At 53.8% G+C, this 24,907-nt stretch overlaps 1 protein-coding gene across 5 annotated transcripts in view; it reads right to left on the bottom strand.

The window, feature by feature from the left end:
• Positions 1 to 1,008: 1,008 nt before the first annotated feature.
• The window catches only part of HSF1 (heat shock transcription factor 1), a 49,630-nt gene continuing 25,731 nt past the window's right edge, over positions 1,009 to 24,907 (bottom strand). For 3 of the 5 annotated variants that reach the window (XM_066626128.1, XM_066626124.1, XM_066626127.1), the window contains exons 5-14: positions 13,777 to 13,852; positions 13,207 to 13,268; positions 11,917 to 12,013; positions 11,529 to 11,665; positions 10,041 to 10,283; positions 6,315 to 6,401; positions 4,744 to 4,849; positions 4,581 to 4,646; positions 2,944 to 3,013; positions 1,010 to 1,817 (exon numbers count right to left, since the gene is read on the bottom strand). In XM_066626128.1, the coding sequence (XP_066482225.1) occupies positions 1,612 to 1,817; positions 2,944 to 3,013; positions 4,581 to 4,646; positions 4,744 to 4,849; positions 6,315 to 6,401; positions 10,041 to 10,283; positions 11,529 to 11,665; positions 11,917 to 12,013; positions 13,207 to 13,268; positions 13,777 to 13,852 (1,150 nt within the window). In that variant the 3' untranslated portion in view covers positions 1,010 to 1,611. Of the gene's footprint in view, positions 1,818 to 2,943; positions 3,014 to 4,580; positions 4,647 to 4,743; positions 4,850 to 6,298; positions 6,402 to 10,040; positions 10,284 to 11,528; positions 11,666 to 11,916; positions 12,014 to 13,206; positions 13,269 to 13,776; positions 13,853 to 24,907 lie in introns of all 5 variants that reach the window. The other 2 variants (XM_066626126.1, XM_066626125.1) reach the window with 2 other exon arrangements.

The raw sequence follows: 24,907 nt of genomic DNA, 5'->3' as shown, positions 1-24,907 counted from the left end.
GAGGGCACCAGGATGAGGTCTCTTGTTATCTGGTGTGCTCCCTGGGGCATTTGGTGGGCCGCTGTGAGATACAGGAAGCTGGACTAGATGGGCCTATGGCCTGATCCAGTGGGGCTGTTCTTATGTTCTTATCTCCATCACAGGCCTGACAGCACTTTGCCTCGAATGCCAGCAGGGGGCAGTCTAGGGCCAGGCTAAGAACAGGTGTGTGGGGAGTGGTGGCTACTGGCCTGGCCTTGTCCTTGATTGACTGGGCTGGCTGCAAAAAGTGGCCCTTCCTGTCACTTCAGAGGAATGTATGATGTGGCTCCAAGTCAGCCCCCCCTCCCCAACTCAGTCCTACCTCTGACTGGCAGTTGCACTCCTGGACCTTTCCCAGCCCTACCACAAACGGGACCTGGGGCCTCTTGCATTCAAAGCAGGGGCTGAGCCAGGTCCACCGACCCACTGAAAGGCCACTGGGTGACTTACCAGGTTCCGATATCTCTCTGACATGCACCACGAGCCAGCCAGGCAGGGCTCAAACGGTCCTAATCTGAAATGGGAAGCCCAGGAACAGGACAGACCCAACCCCAAACCCACTCCATCTACTGGAAATCCAAGTAAAAGATAGGCCAGCTCAGGGCAGGTGTCTTCTGTTTCAGCAGAGGCTGGTCAGTGAGGGGAGGTCAGAAGGGTGCAAGCTGCCCTCGGCTCCTTGGAGGAATGAGGGCAGGAAATGTGTGATGCACACACCCAAAACCCAATGGCAGGTAGGCAGCCCAGAGGCCCAGGCGCTCCACACAACACTCAGGGGCACAGGCGGCCCCTGCTACCCTCTTGGCAGTCAAGGGGACTGAGGCAGCCAACCTGCAGCATGGACTGAACCCGCCTCCTGGAGGTGCTGGTGGGCAGGAATGACTCCTGGGTTGCCTGGTCTGTTTTCAAAAGCACAAAAGAAGAGCTTCTAGCTACAACATGACCTGCAGAGTGAGGACCATTTTGTATAGATATAGATATATTTGAATATCATATATAGATTTTATATAGCAGGAGAGAGAAAGTGGGGGGGGGGAGCTGGGAAGGGGCTTCTCTCATGTAAAAATCCAAAATACAGTCTCTTCTAGTAACAATCAACGTGTAAACGTACAAACGCATCGCTGCTGAGCCAAGCAGCACAAACCCCAACGAGGGAGGGGGGGGAGGGGGGGTCCATGTCCAATCACACCTGGGTGCCCAGGAAGGAGCAAAGGGGCCCAGCCCTGGAGCCCCCGCAGGGAGAACACTTTTATTTCTCTGGAAAAGCCAAACAAGTCCATCCCAAGAGGGGAGGGGGATTCCCATCTACTCCACGTTCAGGTGAAGCCCTCCTGTGAGGGGAAAGCAGGGCTGCTGCCGCTCACCACCTTGCCTGGCACCCCATCCGCCCTGCCGAGTCCTCGCTCTGCGCTTGCTCAGAGCTACCACCCCAGAGGAGGGGCTGAACACCTCGCAAAGCCCACACACAAGCAAGGACACTCCCGCTTCCTGCGTGGCCAGGAAGCCCCAAGGCAGCAGGAGCAAAGCGAGGAGGCAAGTGGCTGGAAGGCCCCCTGCAGTCCTATCTTTCTCTGGCCCTGCTCCAGTCTTGGCTTAGGAGACAGCAGGGTCCTTGGGCTTGGGGGGCTCCGTCCCAGAGAGGGGGGCAACCGCTGGGTCCTCCAAGTACTCGTCTCCCTCAGCAAAGGAGGGCCCTTCCTCCAGCTCAAAGAAAATGGGGGTGTCCCCGGTGCCCACGTCCAACGTGCTCGAGTCCACCAGGAAGAGGGGCTGGGCAGTGTAGTGAACCAGCTGCTTGCCTAGGGGGGAAGGACACAGTTAGACACAAGACTAGGGCTTCTCCGGGAGAAAAGGGTCAGCACATTTCACACAGCAAGTTCCGGAAGACACGAATGCCAACAGTTCCCATGAGAGGGAAAGCTGGGATTCCTCCAAGGAAGTAAGTGTGGCTGGGCAGGGAGCTTCCTGGACAACTGAGAAGCAGGAGGACTGTGGGCAAAGAGTGGAAGAGGGTCAGTGGACCCGGGGCAAGGACACAGAGGTAGTCTGCACTGGCAGAGACCATTCTGGACAGTTAAGCACACATGAGCCCAAGCTCGAGAGAGGCCAAAAACAACAAAAGGAGGAAGAGGATGATGATGGAGCAGCTGGCGTGCTGAGTGGAGGAGGCTGGGAGGAGGTCACAGGTGGCCATGGAAAGAAGGCAGGCAGGGGTCAGTACTGGCTGAGGGTGCCTCAAGAGTGGGCTGGGGATGGATATCAGCAGAGGCAGTAATATCCTATAATGCTGGCCCAGCCTTGACACACTCCCCTGGACGCACTTGGTTTTATGCAAGCCAGAGAGCTGGCGCAGATCTGAGTAACCCCATTGGGGACAAGGAAGTAGTGGCTGACATAGCTGAAAATATTTTTTACTTACCTCTCTGGGGCTGCCTGGTCCCTGGTGGGCCCACGGCATGCAGCAGAGACTGCACCAGCACTGCTACATGTCCTGGGCTGGCCCAGCATAGGGTTGGGATGTTAGACAGCAAGACCCTCTCCACACATGCTGCTGCCAAACTAAACTTGTACCTTTTGTGGGTTTCTTGCACCTACATGCAGGACTTAATAACCTTCTTTGAAACTCACAAAAGGTTCTTGTTTCCATCATCCAAGAGATAAATGTGGCTCTTGCAGTGGTGCAAAGAAAGCCTGACATACAGCCTCAGTGGGACAGAAGTGGAGTCCAGGACTTGAATCCCCTCTGAAGAATACCTCTAAAGGGAGCACCCCGGGGCATCAGTGGGTGTACAAGAACTTGGCTAACTTTGGAAGGAGAAGCAGGGGGAGATCGGACCTGCTGAGGTGCCATGAACCACCACCTGGAATGGGGAGGAGACACTTGGGGGGCACATTAGCAACTGACATGCTGATCATGGCACTCACCTGTGTCTCCTGGGGAGGGTTCTGTCTCTGCAGGTTTTTGCTGTTCCTGGGAGGACAGGAGATCTTGGATCTGCAAGGGCACAGAGAGAGAGAGAGAGAGAGAGAGAGAGAGAGAGAGAGAGAGAGAGAGAGAGAGAGAGAGAGACTGTGTTGGTGAGGCAAATCAAGAAGCAAGCAGCAGACTTGGTCCAGGCCCACTGGGAATCAGGCTTGTGAGCCTCTTCCATGGTTCTGGTGAGATCCAGCATCCTGAACGGACTGCCCTCCAAAAGCCCATGTCTTCCAACCTCCCCCCCCCCCCACCTCCACCAAACCATAACAGGCCAGGAGACCTGCAGGCAGTGGTGTAGCTAAGGGGGCTGGGGGGGGCAATTTGCCCAGGCTCCACGCCTGGGAAGGTGTCGGGGCTGCTTTTCTGAGGCCTGGGGAAGTCTTCCTGCGCCTTAGAAGTCTTTAAAAGGCCTGCCAGAGGCCTTGGAAATGCAGTTCTGGTTTTCATGAAAACCGGAAGTGCTTGGGAGGCATTGATTTTTTTTTCTAGGCCACTGCATGCAGGTGGACTGCGCCGGGTGGATCAGATCTCTGTCTCCCACCCATTAATGACTTGAAAGGCCTGCATGAAATGAGCAGGGGGTGCATAAGAGCAGTGTCCCTTCACATTCCCAACACCTCACAGCAGGGCAGTCTCTGGGTCTGGGTGTGCAGTAGACTGACAGAGGACACTCCAGGCCTCCGCGGGGGGGGGGGGACCAGCAGGAGGCCCCTGCAGCATGCAGCTCGGCACTCTTGCATGCTCTGCAAGCTGCTCTAGAAAGACTGAGAAGCTGGACAGATGGCGTCACGGAAAGGCTGCTGGAGAAAGGATTGCCCAGCAGATCAGGAGCTTGTGGTGGCTGAGGCAGGGTCCAGGATGCAAAGACCCTGAAGAAGATACTTGGATGGAGATTCGATGAAGCCACCCAAGGACTCTTTTGGAGGCATCAGGGCAGTGGGGAGCTCTTCCAATGTGAGGCTGAGCATCAGGGCGTGTGTGTGTGCCCAATCCTCAACTCCCCCACCATTTACAGCATGAAGCTGCGCCAATGGAGGCTGCACTGCAAGCTATGGGGGTGGGGCAACTGCAGTAGGCAAGTAAACATATTTTAAAATAAAAACTTTTAAACATTTTTTACTTAATCCTCACACGCACACCCCCCCCGGGCTAGGCTGCCTGATCGCCTATGGATCTCCTTGGACCTCCACCAGCCATATACCTGGCCCAAGTCTGAGGAGAGCCAGGAGTGGGACGGGCAGAACAATGGGGGATATCCAGCCAGATCCAGCCCCTCCCTCCCCTGGCGCCCCTGGTTCCTCCCCCAACATGCCCCATTACTCCCTCCCCACAAATGGCCTGCCCCCCCACCAATTGCTGGCGCCTGTAGAGCCTCCCAGAGCCGCTGCTGTGTGCACAGCATCTTTTGCCAACTGTGGCAGTGGCCTGGCAGCCTGCAAAAGTGGCCTAGCTTTCTGCCACTGTAAAGAACCTTGCTTTGCCAGGATGCCAATTCCAGCGGTGCTAGGGCCCGAGATGACGAGCCTATGTGGGGTGCGCACATGCATGCCTGCTTCTCTCCTAGAGACTGAAAGAGCAAACTCACACTGGCCAAGCTGCTGTCCAGATCGGGCAAGTTCATGTCCGTCACTGTCATGGAAGGACTAAAGAGCTGCCAACAGGAAAAACCAAGTCATGAATGCGAGCAGGCTCCAAGGCCTCAGAGTCCAAAACCCATCACCAAACACTCCCAATGGAAGAAGACTCACATCCAGCAAGGCACTCGTGTCCACGCTGAAGCTGTGGGTGCTCAGCATGGTCTGAAGCTTATCCAGGCTGGAGTCGATGGTGTCCAAGTGCTCATTGAGCTCATTTCTGGAAGAATAAAAGGAGAAAGGACACGGTCAGAGTCTGGGGCTCCCTACTGCATGGGAGCACGCGCGCACACACACACACACACACAGGAGGTCATTCTGGTCCAGCATTTCCCCTGTTCCAAAAGGCCACCAGACTGTCCTCTGAACCAAAAAGCTCCTATCAGACTTACAACTGCAAGAAGAACCAGTTTCTTTGAGAAGGGTACAACAGCCCCTTTAAGCCTACCTGACAAATGCTGCAAGCAGGTCAGGCCACCAGCTCCTCTCTGACATTGCCCTGCCCACCTGTCCTCCAGTCACTCGCTTTGGCTGCAGGTGTGCAGTGCAGAAACCCACCCGGTTCAGCAGTCAAGGGTGGCTCCTTGGGTGGCGCAGCTGACAGGCAGGACACATGTGGAAGTGGGCTCCTCCAGGCCAGGTGCCTGCCGCTGCTAGGAGGGCTGGGGACTGCGGCAAGGGCTTGAGCCAGGGTCGCTGGACCCAGGACACTCCCAGTGAAGAGGCCAGTGCAGCAGTGAGACTGACCCATCAGGCCACTTCCTCTTCAGAGGAGTCACCTCTCTGACTGTGGAGGAAACTTGCAGGGGGAAGACCCAACGCTGAGCCAACAGGTCTCTTCAAAGTGGGGCACTGTCTTTTGGCCAGTAGAGGGAGTCAGGTCCAGCCGGGGTGTGAGGAACAGCAGAGAGGAGTGTTCCCAGGATGACTTAATGGCCAAGCAATGGACCTGCTGCCCATTCCCAGGACTCGCAATCTGGACGGAGAGGCACTCCCCAGCAAGGCCATTAGGCCTGAACTCCCCAAGAAATGAAAGCAGAGCCTGAGGCATCACAGAGTTCCAGGTGCCTCCCAGTGATCCTCACACACTCTTTCCCTGGTGGGGCTGCAGCACCCTCCTGGGCAGGTGGGGGGTCTGGTCATGTCATGTGCCCATAGGTGCCTTGTTACTCAGCTAGCCCAGGACTCCACCCCTGGCAGCGCTTTTTGCCTGGTAGCTGCTCTCCAAAGCCTGCCTGGGCTTTGTGGTAGGAGAACCCTCAAGTGGGGAGGAGGGGCACCATTCTGTTACCAAGCCGCAATGCCTCTCAAAGAAGCACTCAAGACTTAAGAAAGCCCATCCGCCTAGGAAGGCTCCTCAAGTAGCCTTTTTGGGTGCTCTGCAGCAGAGGCAGAAAAACTCCTGCTCCTGACCAGCCAATCCCTCTGTGATTTCCCATCAGAGTGCACACCCTGTTCCCAGGCTTGAAATAGGGTCCCAGGGGACTGGGGAGGGGAAGCCCCAAAGCTCAGATTTTCAGGGTTGAAGATGTACCTTCAGGGTAGCCTGAACATGAGTCCCCTTCCCAATGCAGGGGGCCTTCGGAATTCTTGATGGCCTTCCAGGAAGGACACCCTCACTATCTGTCCTGCCCACCCACTCCCCCTCAACAGGCCTGGGGAGCAGCACCTAAGGAAATGCTGACCCTTGCTGTGGTCTGCAGTGCAGAGAGGAAGAGGAAGGGCTGGGAAAAAGGCAGGTGACTTCGGACATCTGCGCAGTACGAGCCAAACTGAAAGAGACAAGAGAAGAGGCACACGAGATTCAGACGCTCCAGGGAGAGGAGAGTGGCTACTTTCCAGAGCTACAAAAAGGCAGGCACGTGGCCTCCATTCCAAGGCTGTTGGGGTGGGGGGAGGAAGGGGGGCTTGGCATGCATCTCAGAACAGAAGGGTGAAGCAGAGTTGACCAGAGTGCACAGCAGGAGAGGGCAGCGAGTGTCTTCCAGGAGCCACTGCCTGTGGCTGGATCCTCAGGAATGCTCTGGGCATCTGCCTAGTCCAAGTCAAGCCTCTGGCTTCCTTGTCCCAAGGTGGGAGCTTCTACTCTCCAGGAAGCTTTGAAAGAACACTGCTGGAGCCCTGCCTGCTGCCTGAGAGGCAGGATCAGTCTGGGGGATTCCGGGACTCCTCTGAGAGAAGTCAAAGCCAGTCAGGGATGTGTGTATGGGTGGAAGAGCAGAGTCCCAAAGGACTCTAACTGCCCGCCTCGCTGCTACCTTGGAAGGCAGTGAATTCAGAGACTGCAGAGCCACAGTCCTGGCCAGTGGCATCGCTAGGAGGCATGGTCCGCACCGGGTGACGCGCACGGGGGGTGACATGCACTGGGGTGTGACATGCTAAAATTGTGGTGGTTAGGAGTAACCCCATCATATTCTATACCGTTGGATGCGGAATTTCGAGCAGAAGGCAATGCAAAAATCCGTAATGAAATATCTCCTTTCTATCAAAAGTTATGGCCAAAGACTGGAAAATAAAAAATGCATGGACCGCTATGGAAAGTGAAAGTGAGCCGTATCACACGTTTACTCGCAAACAGGCGAACTTGCCCTAGTCGTTCAGAAAGGGCAGGCTGAGAGGAATCCAAAGACACCAGAATGTTCCTGATTCAATGAATGCAGCCCCCCAAAACACCTGAGAAGTAAGTCCCTCCCTCCATGCAGATGAATGTATTGAGCCCTATGGAAAGCAAACCTAAGCCTCACAGTCACGTTTACTCACAAGTAAGCAAACATGCCTTGGCTGGTATGGAAGACCAGGTGAAGGAGTGTGCAAGGCTACCAGAATGGTCCTGATCCTATGCACCTGGAGCTCAACAAGTACTCCAGAAGGCAGCCTCCCACCCCCCACTAAAAAGGATCAAAACAGAGGCTTCAGCTGATAAGGTGAACCTTTTTGAGACTTGCAAAGCCAGGTGGATCCTGACAGTGATCTGGTTTAAACAGAAGTTCTTAAATTGAACTGGGCACTGGGTAGGGCTGAAAACCTTACTGATTTTCAAGGGGGGAGGTGTTATTGCAGGCAGGCTACAGAGGAAATTCACTCGGTGGACCAGGGTTGGCTTCTGCTTATTAAATTATTATTTTTACTTTAATTATTTATACTTATTTATTTTAATTTGCCTGATGATGTCACTTCCACCATGACATCACTTCTGATGGGTCTTGGACAAGCTGTCATTCTAAAAAGTGGGTCCCAGTGCTAAAAGTTTGAGAACTGCTGCAATAAGGTGTTAGTACATTTACACCCTGGGGGTGTGTGTGACACCATTAGTGACCAAAATCACTAAAATCATGGTTTGGAGGAATAATACCAGCATGTTATATATCAATCAATGTGTAATTTCATGCAGAATGTGTTCTATCTTTGTTCTATCAAAAGGTACAGCCAAAAACCAGTGGGGGCGAATTGATGGTACATCACATGGGGTCGACACTTTCATCGACCTGTCCACCACCACCCCAAGATCTCTCTCCTGATCTGTCGCAGACAGCTCTGAACCCATCAGTCTATATGTGAAGTTTTGATTTTTTGCCCCAATGTGCATGACTTTACACTTACTGACATTGAAGCGCATCTGCCATTTTGCTGCCCATTCTGCCAGTCTAGAGAGACCCTTCTGGAGCTCCTCACAATCACTTCTGGTCTTCACCACTCGGAAAAGTTTGGTGTTGTCTACAAACTTAGCCACCTCACTGCCAGAACAGTGTCTGTTCTGTCTCCAGAACATTTATGAAGTTGAAGAGCACCGGTCCCAGGACAGGTCCTTGGGGCACACTGCTTTTCACCTCTTTCCATGTGGAAATTGCCCACTGACACCCACTCTCTGCTTCCTGGTCTTCAACCAGGTCTCAATCCAGGAGAGGACCTGTCCTCTAATTCCCTGACTGTGGAATTTTTTCAGTAGCCTTTGGTGAGGGACCGTGTTGAACGCCTTCTGAAAGTCCAGATATATAATGCCCACGGGTTCTCCCACATCCACATGCCTGTTGACCTTTTCAAAGAATTCTGTAAGATTCGTGAGGCAAAACTTACCCTTACTGAAGCCAGGCTGATTCTCCCTCAGCAAGGCTTGTTCATCTATGTGTCTTGAGATTCTATCTTTGATGAGGCATTCCACCATCTTACCCGGTATAGATGTTAGGCTGACCGGCCTATAGTTTCCCGGGTCCCCCCTCTTTCCCCTTTTAAAGATAGGCGTGACATTTGCTATCCTCCAATCTTTTGGCACCGTGGCCATTTTGAGGGACAAGTTGCAGGTTTCCCTGCAGTTAAGAACAGCTGCAGAGAGAAAGGGGAAGGGGTGGCACTCCCTTGCTCCCCCTTCCCGCTGATTTCTCGACTGGGATCTGAGGGAAAGGGTCAGGCACACACACACTCCCCACAACCAACCTGACAGATGCTGATCCTGCATCTCCTGACTCCTGCCTGGTGGGTCCTAAGGAAGCAGCACGAGAGCCCTGAGGCTGTCTCACACTCCAGCCCTGCTCTGGGTGCTCAGGCAGGCCAGCAGACAGGGTTCCTGCAGCAGGAACCGGCGGGGTGTGGAATGCGGAATTCCACCAGGAACAGCCTCCCAGACACAGCCAAGAGCCCACTGCTTTCCTGTGTGGCTCCCCACCCTCCCCTTTTCAATGTCCCGTCATGATCTTCAAGATGGGTGTGAGAAGCGGACCCTCTGATGCCGCTGAAAGCTGGTTTATGCTGGCCAGCCCGAGGTCTACCAGAGCACGAGGCTAGGAGAGAGACTGGGATGGAGACAGCCATGCTGGCATCCCTTTTAGTTTCCCACACACATCACGCATTGAGGGGAATGAGACAGCTGGACAGCTCCAGCAGCTGTCCAGTGGGGCATGTCTCCATCTCCTTGCTGCAAAACACACCCCATCTCGGTGCTGGGGGAGGAAATCCTTGCTGGCTCAGAAGGGCTGAGACCAGGCTCTTTCCCTGAGGTGTGCAGCCTGCATCTGTGAACCGCACCTCTCCTGCAAGGGAAGAATTCCAAGCATAAAGCAGCAGTGGTGCTGCAGCAGTGGCACCTCCCCACTCCTGCATCAGGACCCGTCAGGCAGCACAGCACCTGTGGCCCAGGCCAAGAACTGACAGCCTTCAGGCCCAATCAGGCCCAAGGAAGACTGCTAGGCACTCCACTGACTGGCAAGCGAGAGCACGGAGCTGGCTAAGCTGTCCACAAGTGAGGAAGGAGAGGCAATGTAGGACTTAGGTTGGCATGGCGAGAGGTGAAAGAGGGCCAGGTTGTGAAAGAAGGAGGGACAGACCTGCCAAGCAAATCCTGGGCCCTTAGCTGGCTTGCCAGTCCTAAAGAATACCAGCCACCGAAGTGGCAAGCTGTCCTCCCTCCCCGCACTCACTTGTCCAGGCAGGCAACACTGAGGCACTTCTCCAGGGACTGAGGCTGGATGAGGGTGCTGCCAGTGGAAGAGGCGGTGGCGGTGGTGTGGCTGGGCTCGTCCTCCTGTAAGATGGAGTCGATGAAGGTGGTGGGTGAGAGGGGGGCTTCCACGGCAGGAGCACTGCTGAGGCTTGCCTCCTCTATCCGGGGACTGCAAGAGGGGCTGGGAGGCTCCTCTTTGATGTGGATCACGGGGCTACTCCTAGGACAGAGAGAGAGAGGGAGGGAGGGAGGGAGGGAGAAGAAGCCACCCGTGGGCATGCCACACCATCCTGCTGGGCCTGGTCAAACCTGCTGGTGAGACTATTCTGGAGCCACCGCTCCCTCCGCCTTTACAAGTCCTTAGGACAGAACCGGCAGCTGGGGAGAGTGGGGAGCAGGGGCAGAGAACAAGGAGGGGCTTCTCCCTTCCTCTGACCCAAAGGAACTAGCACTTTAGGAACTGGACTGCACTAGCTTGCCAGCTCTGGCACACACCTCCTCCTCTCTGTGGGGATTCGGTCAATGAATCAGTCTCTCCAGCCAACAATTTCCAGCCACAGGAACTTTAGAAAGGGAGAGCAAAGAGGGATATGGTTGCTCTGGCAGATGGACATTCCCTTTTGCAACCAATCTCCCAAGGTGTAGAAGGTGCAATTAGCCTCCCTGGAATGCCCAGCAGGTGCAAAAGAACACAGCTGTGATGCCCCAGCAAGGCCAGTATCTAGTTCCCATTTCAAGCTGACTGTTCCTTGCAGAGATGCACACCAGGCAGTGAAGCGCAGCCACAGGGGAGTCCACCCCTCCAGCCCACAGAGGCTGCTGGGACATGCTCCTCCCCACCCCCACCCCCAGGAATGCCCAGGCCTCGAGGAAGGACAAGTCACGTGCAGGCTGAGCCAAACTGGGCAAGGAGATGACACGACAGCGCGCAGAGGCCTGTAGCTAGATTCTGACCCTGACAGTGAGGCTGGCAGCAGGAGGCACAGCCAGAGGCTCACTCCTGGTGGGAACTCTCCCAAGGGTGCAGTGCATTTGGCACAGATCCACGTGCTTAGGCCAAAGCTGGCAGGCCAGTCCTCGTGGGGAGAGACTGCAAGGAGACTCACACTTCGGCTGCCACCCAGCCTTGCACTCCACACCACCGGAAGTGCTGCCTGCATCCCCAGGGCTGAGTCACATCATCTGGCAGTATGAGGCAGTTGTCCCTCCACCTGCTTCAAAGTCTTTACAGGAGTTTCGAGGTGTTCACAACGTGAACTTTTCAGGCAGCCTTGACGGTGCAGGCAGCAGCTGCCCAAAGCCAGCCGTTCAGAGGAAGCCCGGGCCAGAGGCGGCTGTCTCTGTGGCACACAGTTCCTCCCCAAGGCTTAGCTTCTGCTTTGGGGGTTTCAGGGCTTCTACCCCCACCCCCATCGGAACTGCCAGTCAGGTCCACGAGAAAAGCGGCCACAGCGTCATCACGCACCTGTCGCCGAGGTTGCTGCTGGGGGAGGCGGAGGGACTGGACTGAACCAGTTCCGTCACATCTGAGATGATGGGCCCAGAGTTGGCGGAGGAGTCGGGGGAGTACAGAGTTGAGCCACTGTAGGCTGGGGAAGAAGCCTGCGACAAGAGTGGAGATGTTGGTGAGAGGCCAGCAGGACTCCAAGAGGCGCAGTCCCAAAGCAGCATCTGGTCAGACCCCTTCACTGCATTCCCGCATGCCACTCCCCTGGCCTCACCCTCTGCCCCAACCCAGACTGCTCTTTCCAGAGACCAATGTGAGGCCAGTGGTGGCAGCACCACAGAGACTCCAGCCAAACAGCGACAGAATCCAACCTCTCCTTCTCCATCGGCACGCACCAAGTACTTACGGAGTACAGGGACGGGCTGTGGACGTGCTCAAGAGAGTACTGGCGGCCATATTTGGGCATGGAATGGGGCGAGCTGCCGTCATTCACCATCAAGGGGCTGGAAGGGAAGGCAGGGAGCCATAAGGCAAGCAAGGTATTTGCACACTGTCCATGCAGCTGGTGGGCAAATGGGGGGGCAGGGTTCTAAGGACCACCAGGACACAAACAACCCAGAAGCGGCAGGCTTCACCCACATTTTTGAAAGAACCCCTGAAGCAAGCTGTCAGATTGCTGGGAGCTGCTTGGGCAGGGCTCTGCATGCTATTGGAGATGCAGGGCAAACATTGCCCCCTTAGCACTGCAAAGCGACCTCTCAGGTCAGGAGCCCTGGACCACAGAAGGTTCTCACTGGGCTACATGGCTGGCAGGCACCAAGGTGTGTATGCAGTCTGTGTGGAGCCAAGCTTGCCTGTGGGCTGATCTCAGAGAAAGGCCCTGCCACTTGCCTGTGATGGTACTAAAGCAGGAGTTTGGGAAGGCGCTCTGGACTGGCAGACTACACTCCAGGCCTCCTCACCCCACACCCTCCCACTCACTGCTCCAGCCTAGAGGGGCCTCGTCACTGACTGTGCAACCATCTTACAGTGACTCAGACCAGCCAGCCAATCTGCTGACTACGCTGACTGGTCGCAGCTCTCCGGGATTTCAGGCAGGGGTCTTCCTCAGGCCTGCCTGAAGATGCTGCCAGGGACTGGCCTTGGGACCCTTCGCATGAGAGCTACAGCCCCTCTCGTCTATGGCCCTTCAGGGTCTTTACCTGAAATATCAGCCAATGTATTTTCTCCTCTACCTGCAGTTTCAGAAAGATTTTCCCACACCTACAAACAACTTCAAACGCCAGCAGAGGAGGAAGGGGAAAAAGGTCTAGTATTTTTGCACTGCAGAAACACAGTTTGTGGAGGGGGGAGCAGCAAGCAGACTGCCCACAGAAGTGCTGTCAAGAGGAAAATAAGATCAAACTAAGCAGAGTTTAGAGAACAGAGAATCCTTCCAGAGATGCTCATCATGGCCATGTGTTTGTCACTACAATCTTGGCGGTCCTCTAGAGAAATCTGCCAATTTCCCAGCAGCAGAGTGGATGCACTGAAATCTCACAGGCTCTAATCAAGGAGATGTCTTGGATCCTCCGCTTCCTCATGTCCTTTGAAAGCCATCCTGAGAGATTCTCTAAGTCTAGGAGGGAATCAAGGCCTGCCACAGGCAGCTGGCCTCTAGAGCCAAAACTGAAGAAGCACCCAGGTGCCCACTTACATCTTCCTCTTCACCCCGAGAATACGGTTGGACTGTACCAATGAGATCAAGAACTGGATAAGCTGTGGGAAGGAAAGAGAGCATGACACAACACTCTGCCAGCTGGAGGAGGACATTCGCAACAGCCTCCGGCCCAATTACTGCTATCCAAATATTTCCTCAGATGAGGCCAACCTGCGCAAGCTCTAGGACCCCCCCTTTCCTGCCCCCTTCCACACACTCAAGCGGCAGCGATTCATGGTGGTCACGCCATGCTCCCTTCCAGGCCACAGGTAGGTGGAGATCTGGCTTAAACTACCCAGTGGCAAATGGAAGTCCCTTTGTGGTTGCTCAGAAGTACTGAAGTATCCTTATTGTTCACAGGTCAGGGCTGAGCCTTGCTTGACAAGGGGAGCAGATCACAACCTATTCTAGGTTGCTCTTTTATCTCCGTATAGATTCTGGCCCTCCCTCAGGGTCCCTGGTGCCCATTTACAAGTCCACATGCAATCCCTAGTCCCTTCTCAGGTTATCGTGTGGTCCACCCTGGAAAGAGCCTATGAAGGAAAAAGAGGGAGTGGCGGAACTTACCTTGTTGACGACCTTCTGCTGCTGGGCGTGCTTCTGGCGCAAACTGGCAACTTCCCGCCACAGAGCCTCGTTCTCACTGGAAGGGAGAAGGCAGCAATCGTGAGAGGCTGGCCAAGGAGGGACCTGTCCCACATCCACCTCCAGCCTGACCTGGAGGCAGCACAACTCCACAGTCTTGTAATTGACAGGCAGAACTCCTACTCCTACAGCTGAGCTGGCTGCAGAGGGCCAAGGAAAGGGCTGCAGGCGTTCAGTGCCTGCTTCCAACAGAAACTCTCAGGGGCCCATTTGGCTCAGTCCTGCCCTCTGATTGGCAGCAATGACTCTCCAGAGTTTCAGGCAGGGGCCCTGAGCGACAGCCCTTCCCCGAGGCCTCATCTGCTAGAGCCAGAGGCAAGGGAGACTTGCATCAGGGGTTGTGTGCCTGGCCCAGGAGCCGTGGCTGTGGGAGCCCTGCTTCTTGACCCCTGCCCAGGGGCCAGCTCTGGGGGTGGCCCCTCTGCACAACAGCACACTGATCTTCCTGCCACAGAATTCAAGGCAAAGGGTTGGGAGGGGCTTCTGAACAGCAAGAGCTGCTGTGGGCAATGCTCGCTGTCTAGGTGGGGTGAAGAGCCTCCCCCCAAATGCTTTCTGAAGGAGGTTGGCCAGGCTACTCACAAGCACTGTCCAGTGTGCTTCCCCCATCCCCATGCGGCCTCACAGGGCTGGTCACTCCTTCCCCCAACTGTCTTGGGAAGGGACACACTCCCACCCATAGGGGGCTAATGCCCCACAGTCTCTCCTCTCCCCACGTGTGAGTTTGCCACTTCTAAAGAGACTGTGGAGTCATTGTTGAGCTGGATCAGAGAGCCAGGCCGTTGAGCGCCAGGCCTGGAATGGGGACAGCGCAGCAGAGCTCAGGCTTGCTAGCTGGGGCTGCAAATGGCCTGGTGAAGACAGAAGGGGCTCCAGGGCACGGCGGGGCAACCCACTCAGTCTAAGAAGCCGACAACGGTTCCTGCGGAATCTCTGATAAACCAAAGCCAGTCGTCCTTCAGAACTGAGTTGGGGCAGTGGGGGGGGGGGGCTGTGTGGGGAGGCAGCTGCTTGCTTGCAGCCCAAGCGAGCCAAAGTTAGTGAGTAAGCATCTCTTCTGGCTATGCAAGATAGCAGAACCAGCCAGAGTGATGTTGGCCCATTTCTCCCCTGGGGGCGGAGAGAACCAGTCGAAGTTTCACCACAAGGAGAACAGGTGGCTCAAGACTCCCAGAGCCAAATGGTGCCCCCCCTTACCTGGCAACAGCTTCTGCCCCTCCCCCCACTGGATTATTGCTGCCTGCAAACTTGGCCACCTCTCTGCTTCCCCCCCTTGTCCCAGATCACGAATGAAAAGTACAGACAGGCAGAAGCAGCACTGATCAAACCGCCTTCCAAGTCTTGCTGCTGAACTTTTGCTCCCTGCTATAGAGTTACTACCAGCATGTTCTGTCCTTGGCAGCAAGAGGAAGAAAACCCAGGCTTGTGACTGCAGCCACCCAGTTCAAGCCCAGGTGGTGGGGAAAGAGGATGGAGGTGCAGACCCACACCTGCTTCTCCAGGCTCTGTGAAGGCAGTGATGCTCCCCAGTGTGTGTGTCCTCTGGTCATGGCAAGGAATGGCATAAAAAGGAGGACAAGAATCTAGCTGTGGATTCTCTGAGCCCTGGGCATGACGGGCACTTGCGTATCTATATATTTATTTGAAATGCAGATCTGCCGCCTTCCTGTCCCATTTCAGAAGCCACCTAGGCAGCTTTCAATCTTTCATGAAAACAATAGCAAATCATACCCATATGATGTTGGCATCCTTCAGTCTTGGAAGACTATAGTATCAAGCTCTGAATGGTGGTTCTGGAATAGAGTGTCCTCTCCAGTGCACGAAGCCTGGGTAAAGTAGATATGGAGGATAGACTATGGAGCTGCAACTGTTACCCTGCACATGCCCGATCCCATCTGATCTCAGAAGCTAAGCAGGGTCAGGCCTGGTTAGCACTTGGATGGGAGACCACCGGGTGCTGTAGGCTTATACCATAGTCTTTCGAGACTGAAGGTTGCCAACAGTCCATAAGATGACCAACAAAAGAAGTCAGAGAGTGAAACCACAGAAAATGAAATTAAGTGCATGGGGAGAAATGCCAATCAGGAGTAACCACATCTGCACAGAAAGATTATAACTGCCTGCTGAAGAGTCATTAGTGGGGGGAGGGAGCAGCTGGATTTCACAAGGGAAGAAATTCCAGAATCAGGGCCCTGTTGCAGAAAAGGTTGGCCTGTGTCCCCACCAGCTGGACCTCTGGCAGATGTTTCTCCACAACCTTCAAGAGTAGCCCCACATACAGTGGGTACAGTAGTCCAAGCAAGCAATATTTTCCATAGGAACGGCTATAGCACACAAGCCAAAGCTGGGCAAAAGCCTTCCTGGCAGGGCCGCTATCAGCCTCTCCAGGAGCAAAGCTGGGTCCAGGAGTATATGCAGGTTGTGGATTTGATCTCCAAGCCCAACCCACAACACAGTTCAGAAGAGGTTGCAAATCCACCAGCTTCCTGGCCGACCAATAGCGTCTCCATCTGGCCTGCTGATACTTTCAGCTTGTTAGCTCACATCCAGCCCTTTGCAGTTGCAAAGCGCTGGCTTAGGACCTCCATTTCCTCCAGGGCACTGGGTGAAAATTGGAAGCTAAAAGGGAAAATGGGGTGAAATGTAGACTAGCTTCTTTGTAGTGCACTCCAGGCAACGTGACTTGTCACAGTCAAATAGTCTACACACATTGGCTGCTGGACCTACAAGGACCTCCCAGCAAGAAGAACCAGCATGAACATTGGAAATGGGAGGCTGACATCAGCATACTGACGATGTTGCACTCCAATCCCCTGAACAAACTCTCCCAACACTTTCACGTTGATATTAAATCTCATGGGGGACAACAGAGCTCTTCAAGACCACACAGGTCAATAGCCAAGGGGTCAAGCAATATTCTCCAATGCCATCTCCTGAGACCTACCTGAAAGGCAGCAACGCAGCCAGCACAAAACACAACTTCCTAATCCCATCTCTGTCTAGGAAGGTAACAAAAGCCAGAGAGAGCCAGCAGAACCAACAGGGCCCCCCTTGCTAGCTCTTCTCAAAAGTAGCCTACCAAGGTGACTAAGGCTGTTCCGGTCCTCCAAACAGCTTTCAAGGTAGACAGGAAGGATCAGGATTATCGGTAATATTAGGGATGCTTAGAGGCCATGCTCTGCATGGTTGGGGCTCTGCAGAGGGAGGAGCCACTCTGCTCCCAGAGTCCACAGCTGCGCCTCAGTGATCACGAGCCCCGTTCTCCACTGCCACGGTATATGGTGGGCAGTGGCAAGGGGATGAGGCAGCATACTGAGAGCCATGCCAGCAGGTGCCAGTGATGCAGCAAAGGGCATGGGGTGTGTGGGTGTGGCTAGCTGGGCAGGCAACTGCAGAAGGTACCCCATGTCATGAGCCAACCCAATGGTTGGGCCGCGTAGCGTTCCCCCTAGTGGATCCTTGTGTTGCAGCCTCCCAGCTGGGTTGCCTGTGTGAGGCAATGCCAGGTGTTAAACGGCAGGCGGGGTGCTTTGTGCCTACCTCCTGCTGTGGCTGGGTGCTTCGAGTGCTGCATTAGGGAGTGGCTGATGTGGGTTCAGGTCCTGCTTCCCTGTCCCTGCCAGGCGTGATCCTGACCAGTCCTGTCAAAGCTGAGCACCTGGCTGGTGAGGGCAGGGCCCCTGGCAGGACTGGGACCACTTGCCTGACTCTCACCCTACCAAGTTTAGGCAGTGAACCACCAGCATATAGCTTTGCCCAAGTGCTGCTGGGGCTCCACTTGTGAGCAAAATAGATCTTTCTAGCTGATGACTGCCCCTACAGGGACTTGAGCCCTCGCCCTGGAGAGAGAGAGAGGGAGAGAGAGAGAGTGTGTGTTTGTGTGTGTGCTTTCTTTTTACAGGTGGCTGCCCTCTTTCAAGGGAGTAAGCTGCCTTTGTTAGAAGACCTATGGAAAAAAGAAACTAATTCACAATGGAGCCGAGTTATATACTGCACCTTGTGTACTTCCTGGCTCCATATATTTCATTTTGTACATCCTGGTTCCATATATTTTAGGAGCAAGAGAAGTCACACATCCTGGCTATTTGGGCAGGGAGACCTAGGACAGGCAGGCAGGAGATGAGGCCAGGGAGCCGTCTAGTCCAAGAGAAGGCCACAGCCCACTGCAAAAGGGAACGAAACAGCTCTCCTGCAGCAGGGGAAGAAGGGACACCCCCACACCCACAGTGATGGCACAGACCAAGGTCTCCCCTGCTTGCTCTGTCATGGCCAAAAAGGTATTCCCTGGGCATATGTGTTTGTGCGAGTGGGATGAGGGGACTGAACCCTGGGTGCTGGGACTCCGACGGCTCCTGTCTCCGTGCTATTTGCACCACAGCAGCATCCTTGTGTGGGATGAGATGGTCAGGGCCAGTGACCCTGGCTGGATCCAGCAGTGCTCCCCCTTCTGCAACCTGCAAGAGCGCTCTGGCAAGGTTCCTCAGGGGTGGAATTAAGATAACACCGCTGCTCCAGCAAAGGCCCAGCTTCATAACTGGGGCCATTTCAAGCAACAGCCAACCAAAACTGGGTGGCTCCTGAAGATTTAAGGAGCAGGAGGACACAGCCATGGGGAGGGACATTCCTCAAAATGCTATGGCCCACCAGAACTACTAATGTAGAGGGCAAGACCCAGAGAAAAAGTCAATGCACTTGAGACCCACTCCTTCCAGGGAACAGCCTGGTCAGGAAGGATGACCCCTTTTCATGTGGCAAAGGAAATCCCTCAGGGGATCCCCAACGTGCAAACTGTGCTTGAAAAACAGAGCTGCACTCCTGCTGCAGGGTCCAGTGTCCTTCAGGAGGCCAGCCTGTGTCTTTGCAGGCCCCTCAGTGCTTTGCAAGAGAGGCAACAAAGTGATGTCAAAAGGAAGGCATGTGGTGCTCGACCCTGGTGATGGGGGGGCAGGTTTTAAGAGAGGCAGGTGGGCAATCATTTGCATTGTTCAATAGAACACTGGATAAATAAAACACTCCTAAGATCTTTTCATAACCCTGAAATGAAACCTTTGAAGCCAACCCTTATAAACTCTTCACCACCTATTAATGGCCCCATAAAACAGGACCTGGAGTTTCCCCTCTCCTGCACAAAAGTGGCTTTTAACTCTTTGCAGGCCTTTAGGAGTTGTGGCCCAAGTGCCTTCACCCTCCTGCCACTTTTCTCCAGAATCAGAAAGCTGCAGCTTGGCTGGAATGCTGCTCACCAGGTGACGGGCTGGAGAACACGCTGCTGTCTGCCTGTCCGTTGGGGCACAGGAGGGGCAGGCTGAAAGTGCTGTTCCTTTGTACATGGTTTGGGTAGGGGGTGGCCAGTGGCTCTGGATCAGGAGCAGCATTCTAAGAGCAGAAGCAGCAGCAGGAGATGGCTCAAGTAATGCAGCCACTGAAGAGGTTACATAGCTGGTAAAGGCCCATCATGACCAACAAAGACAGGCCTCCCCCCAGCTGCTGATCACTGCTCTCCTAACTACTACAGGCCAACATCACAAACTGCATGTTGAAATTGGGGGAGGCAAGAACTCTCCCTACAAAGACTGGAGCAGGCATTCCTAAGAATCCCTGCTTAAGCTCCCAGACAGCCTGAAGTCTGATCCGGGAAGAGCAGATGCTGAGGCACACAAGCAAACGACCACTGGCCTGCAAATGACCATTAACCAAACACATCAACCAAATACTGCCAGAGGACCACGGCACTCCTCCATCTCCGGACCAATGGAACAGTAGCCACAAGGGGTGGGGAGAATGCTGTCCCCTGAGAGGTCTGCTGCTTCTTTGATGTGTTTCAGGAAGCTGGTAAAAGGAAGCCCTTTCCCAGCAGGTCTTTGGGGTCTTTCTGAGAGCTGATATGAAACTGACGTGCTGCTGGTGACAGCCTGGGTGTCTCTGCTGACTTGTTTGGCCTTCACAATTCTCAGTACTTATTAGGCCTGCAGTCTTTAACAGATTAAAATTGCTTTCAAAGTTGACTAAAAAAGCACCCTGGGGAAGCAGAGCAATTCTTTGAAAAAGAAAATGTTCACTTTTTCACTTGTAAAAGCTGCACCTGGCAGGGTAAGGATGAAGACTGGGAGCCCTTGCGGCAGGGCTCCTAACAGGTAGGAAAAGAGAAACACGGAAAACCACACTGACGAGGGGGAAGGAGGGATATTAATACAATTCTCTGAACAAACAGAGGGAAGGCCTCGCTCAAGGTGGCACCTGCCGTGACAAAGACGTGCACTGTCTAAAACAGGGGTGGGCAACCTGTGGCACATGTGCTCCCAGTGGCATGTCCACATTTTCCAAGTGACACATGCTGCTTGCCTCCTTCAGCAGTCAGACCTGCTGCACTTCATCCCACCTCAACTTGTTCCCGTGCCAAGTAACTGCTGCACCAAAGGTGCTGTGAGTGAAATGGGAGTAGCCTCTGTGCTCGACTGCATGAACCGGCTCGACGCAAAAGCCACCACCAAGCCAGGGGAGCGCAGGCCAGTCAGAGGCCTGCCCACAAGTCATGCTGTGGTGCTAACTCCTGGCCCTGCCTTTGGCATGGGCGACTGGCAGCTGACCAGTCTGCACCTAGCTGGTCCGTGCAGTCGGGTGCAGAGGCTTTGCCGAAGTTGCTGACCAACCCTTTGTCACAACAGAGACCTTTGGTATAAGAACAGCCCCACTGGATCAGGCCATAGGCCCAACAAGTCCAGCTTCCTGTATCTCACAGCGGCCCACCAAATGCCCCAGGGAACACAAAAGACAACAGGAGACCTGCATCCTGGTGCCCTCCCTTGCATCTGACATAGCCCATTTTTAAAATCAGGAGGTTGCACATACACATCATGGCTTGTAACCCGTGATGGGTTTTTCTCCAAAAATTTGTCCAATCCTCTTTTGAAGACATCTAGGCCAGATGCCCTCACCACATCCTGTGGCAAGGAGTTCCACAGATTAACTACACACTGAGAAAAGAAACATTTTCTTTTGTCTGTCCTAACTCTCCAAACACTCAATTTTAGCGGATGTCCTCTGGTTCTGGTGCTGTGAGAGGGAAAAGAGCGTCTCTCTATCCACTTTATCCTTCCCGTGCATAATTTTGTATGTCTTAATCATGTCCCCCCTCAGGCACCTCTTTTCTAGGCCCAAACACTGTAGCCTTTGCTCATAAGGAAGGTGCCCCAGCCCAGTAATCATTTTAGTGGCTCTCTTTTGCACCTTTTCCATTATGTCTTTTCTGACACGTGGTGACCAGAACTGAACATAATACTCCAGGTGTGGCCTTACCATCAATTTGCACGAGGTCATTATAATATTAGCTGTCTTATTCTCAATACCTTTTCTAATGATCCTAAGCATGGAATTGGCCTTCTTCACTACTGCCACACATTGGGTCAACACGTTCATGGAGCTGTCCACCAGCACCCCAAGATCTCTCTCCTGATCGATCACAGAGAGCTCAGAACCCATTAGCCTATATGTGAAGTTTTGGTTTTTTGCCCCAATATGCATGACTTTACATTTACTTACAGGCCAGACCTATGGCAGGCCAGGATGAAGTGCAGCAGATCTGGCTACTGCCAGAGGCAAGCAGCATCGGCTCCTACCTCCTCTCAACAGCAAAAGGCATCCAGGCTAAGCTGCATGCAGCTGGGGTGTCACCAGAGGCAGGTAGAGTGGCACATTCAAAGATTCTGTGCATTAAAAGTGGCACATGGCATGCTGGGGGTTGGTCACCCTGGTCTAAAAAAAAAAAAGTAAGGGGGCTGTTTTCTTCAAAACTACAGGTTGTCTCAAGGAAATGTACACATCCTTTACAGTGTCAAATTTATTGGGCTATAATTCGAACCTATACTGCATATGGTGTAAACAGAAGCAGATGCTGTTAATTAATTAGACTAGTTGCTCAAATGTTCCCCATTGGAATCCATACACAACTGACATAATCAACCAAGGGCCCAAAATCCAACTTTCCAACACAGATGGAACCATGCCAATGGGGCACGTGCTGCACCCTGCAGTGGGAGGCAGCCATGGAGGCCTCCTCAAGGTAAGGGAATGTTTGTTCCCTTACTGTGGGGCTGCATTAGTGCTGGCGAGTTGAACAGGATTGGGTCTAAAGGGAGCTGCAGACAACAACCAAGATGCAGGCTGGGATGGCACTGCTCATCTCTTCAGTGGCTTTCAGGCATTTGTTGCAGGTTTTCTACAATGAAGTCCGTATGAATTAGAGCTCATTAAAACATGGGCACTTTTTTTGAGGCACTCTATATGTACTGAATCAGTTGCCCCTTCATTTATGCACATTGAATTTATAAGAACTTATTTGATTAATTGACTAAGATTTCCTTAATCAGGTGAACACTCAACAGTAGCAATTGTTTCTCAGATTTGTCTTGGATTGGAATGAGTTAATCCCCCTTGTAGCTTTCTGAATAAAAAGGCAGGGCATAAATGTTTTATTTAATACTGTTTGTCACCTGAAAAGATCAGATGTTAGAGAGACAACGAGGAAGGCCACCTTCTGGTCCGATGGCAGATAAGAGGGCGCTTTGGGCAGGCCCAGCAAGTCCATTGGGAGCAGCTTCTTGCACTTTGCTAAATATCCGCAAACAAGCCAAGGTGTGCGGGCAGGCCACAGGATGCAGTGAAGGCCTCGTCTTTGCAAGACAAAATGTCTCTGAGTCAGAGAGACAGTTTCTCTTGCCGCAATCTCAGCCTGCAGCTGGCACTGGCTTATATACGCGAGCCGCTCATAAACCAGCAGTCCTTAACCTCATGGAATACCGTGGCCAGTTAAATCAGCACCAGATGATCTGAAGCAGTGACTAAGCTCAAAGTGCAGCTGCTCAAGAGGAAGAAGAAAGGAGGAGGGGCTAAGTTCACACCAAGCCCCTTGCTCTGAGCCCATCAAAGCAATTCCAAGACCAGGCTTCTGGTTTATTCTTGGCCAGCAGTGCCCCTAGTGACAGACCATGGCTGCGGCACAACTGCCAGAACAGCTGGAATCCATGTAGCATCTTGCGCAGAGGGGCTGTAATGCACCACATTACAGCCGCCTAATCAAGAGGTCATAAAAGCTTGGCCCACTGTCTCCAGCATGAGGCAGTGTCAGCCACGCAGACAGCTGTGGTAAATGCCAGCAACCCAGAGAGCTGGCCAGAGGGGGGAATGAGGAGCCCTTCCTAGCCAAGGCAAAGGGTGACTTACAGCCCCCCCCCCACACACACACATACATCCTGCTTTCACCTGGGAGAGGCAGACCTGAACACTGGGTTCTTTGGAGAGCCAGCCAAGAGGCACCGGCTGGTCAGCGACATAAGCAAAGGGAGGCCAGATTCTGCAGCAACACAGACTGCGCCTGCGCAACATGGGGAAAGAGGTCCTAGGGCCTTTTCTGGGCATCACTCTGCTTCTCTGAAAGATGAAACCTTCTTAAAGGATCCAGCAGGAAGGGAAACTCCCATCAAGACCTCCAAGCAGAGGCCTCAAGCTGTTTCAGATCAAGGACCTTCTCTTTGCCAAAATGTGGGGTGCTTCCAAACTCAGCCAGCTGCCATGGTGGGCGGGGGTCCTTTGCTACCAGATTGCTTCCTCCCAAGACCGCCAGAGCAGCTTCTGCCCTGGGGTCAAGAGGACACTGCCCTGAAGGGATGTGCTGTGCTGCTCAGTTTGGCTACTGCATTGACAACTGCTGAGCAACACACTGGTTTCGGCAGGCTAAGCTAGGCCATGCCTGGGCTAGGCCAAGGTGTCCTGTGAACTTCCCTCTCCAGAAGCTTCAACAGCAGCACTCAACTCAACAGGCCTGCTGGCCTTGGCAAGAGTGAGCAGCAGGATTAATTGACTTGTCAACAGCAGCTCCCCCTGCAGGAGTTCTGTCTAACAGCAGCAACACCTCCTTTGGCATGCATGGCCTTAAGGCAGGAAGGGTTCACCTCCCCACCTCACTCCAAGCCTCAGAGCATCCGGCCAGTGCAAGGGGGTTCCTTGAGTTTCCAAGCAAAGCAAGAGGCTGGACAGCCCTGCCAAGTTGGTTGTCTGGTAACAGGACCACTTCCTTTCTCAACTGTTTGCTGCAGGGGAAAAGGGATGGTATTGCAGAGCAGAGATGGCGCAGGAGCTCTATTCTAAGGGTAGAGAGATCTACTTAGGTGATAGATGTCCTATTCCCTTCCATTGCCTGCCTATTTCTCCTTATTTTGGGACCCTTCTGATCCCCCAGAAGTGCCTGTGCTGGCTCAGCTGCTGGGCCATCCTCCCACAGCAGTCTCTGAAACGCTGTTCCCAGACAGGCCCATGCTGGAGATGGACTTGGTGGTCCTCTGTGCCTGGGCTTGGCAGGTGCCTACTGACTGGGTTGCCCAATCTGCCTGCCTAGGCAAAGGGAATGGGGTGGAGTAGCCAGGGGGTCTTCCTCTCATCCAGCTGGGCAGCCCGACGACAGCATGAGCCTTGGGTTTCCTAGGTTCAACCACAGGGTGTCTGGCTCTGCTGCTGGAACTAGCACACCCCCCTCCCCCGTGAGCACAGGGATGGGACTCCCAGACCATGCAAGCAGCTGGAAACAGGGGCTGTGTTCCCAGTTCAATGCCTCCAGGGAGTGACTTCTGTTTCCTTTGCCCTTTTCCCTCCAAGCCAGCCTGCAGACTGTTCGAGTAGCTGGGGGTTTGTGTACTTTGCTCTTGAAGAGTACCCCCCCCCCACTGGGCACCACCAGCTACTGCATCCAGTGCAGTCTGGTGGTGCTCTTCTATAGCCCCCTACCAATTTGTTTTTCTTTAGAGGTTTTAATAACCTGGCCATATTCCAACTCCTTGCCTGCCCTGGAGAGCTCAGTGGGCTGTGACAGCCACTTGCTTGCATGTGCTGCTACAGTTTAGTTTTGCATAAGAACCATGTGGGGTTCTGTGCTCTCCTGGGAGGGGCGGGCTGTCCAGATCTCCCACCTGTACCTGGTGTCCTTAGCCTGGGATGGCAACAGCAAATCAAGGTGACAGTAGCCTGCATTAGTCAAGCTACTTGACACATGCCCTGCACAGAA

Source organism: Tiliqua scincoides, chromosome 4 (assembly GCF_035046505.1).
Source record: "Tiliqua scincoides isolate rTilSci1 chromosome 4, rTilSci1.hap2, whole genome shotgun sequence".
Lineage (NCBI taxonomy): Eukaryota > Metazoa > Chordata > Lepidosauria > Squamata > Scincidae > Tiliqua > Tiliqua scincoides.
This window is presented reverse-complemented; position numbering and strand designations above follow the sequence as displayed.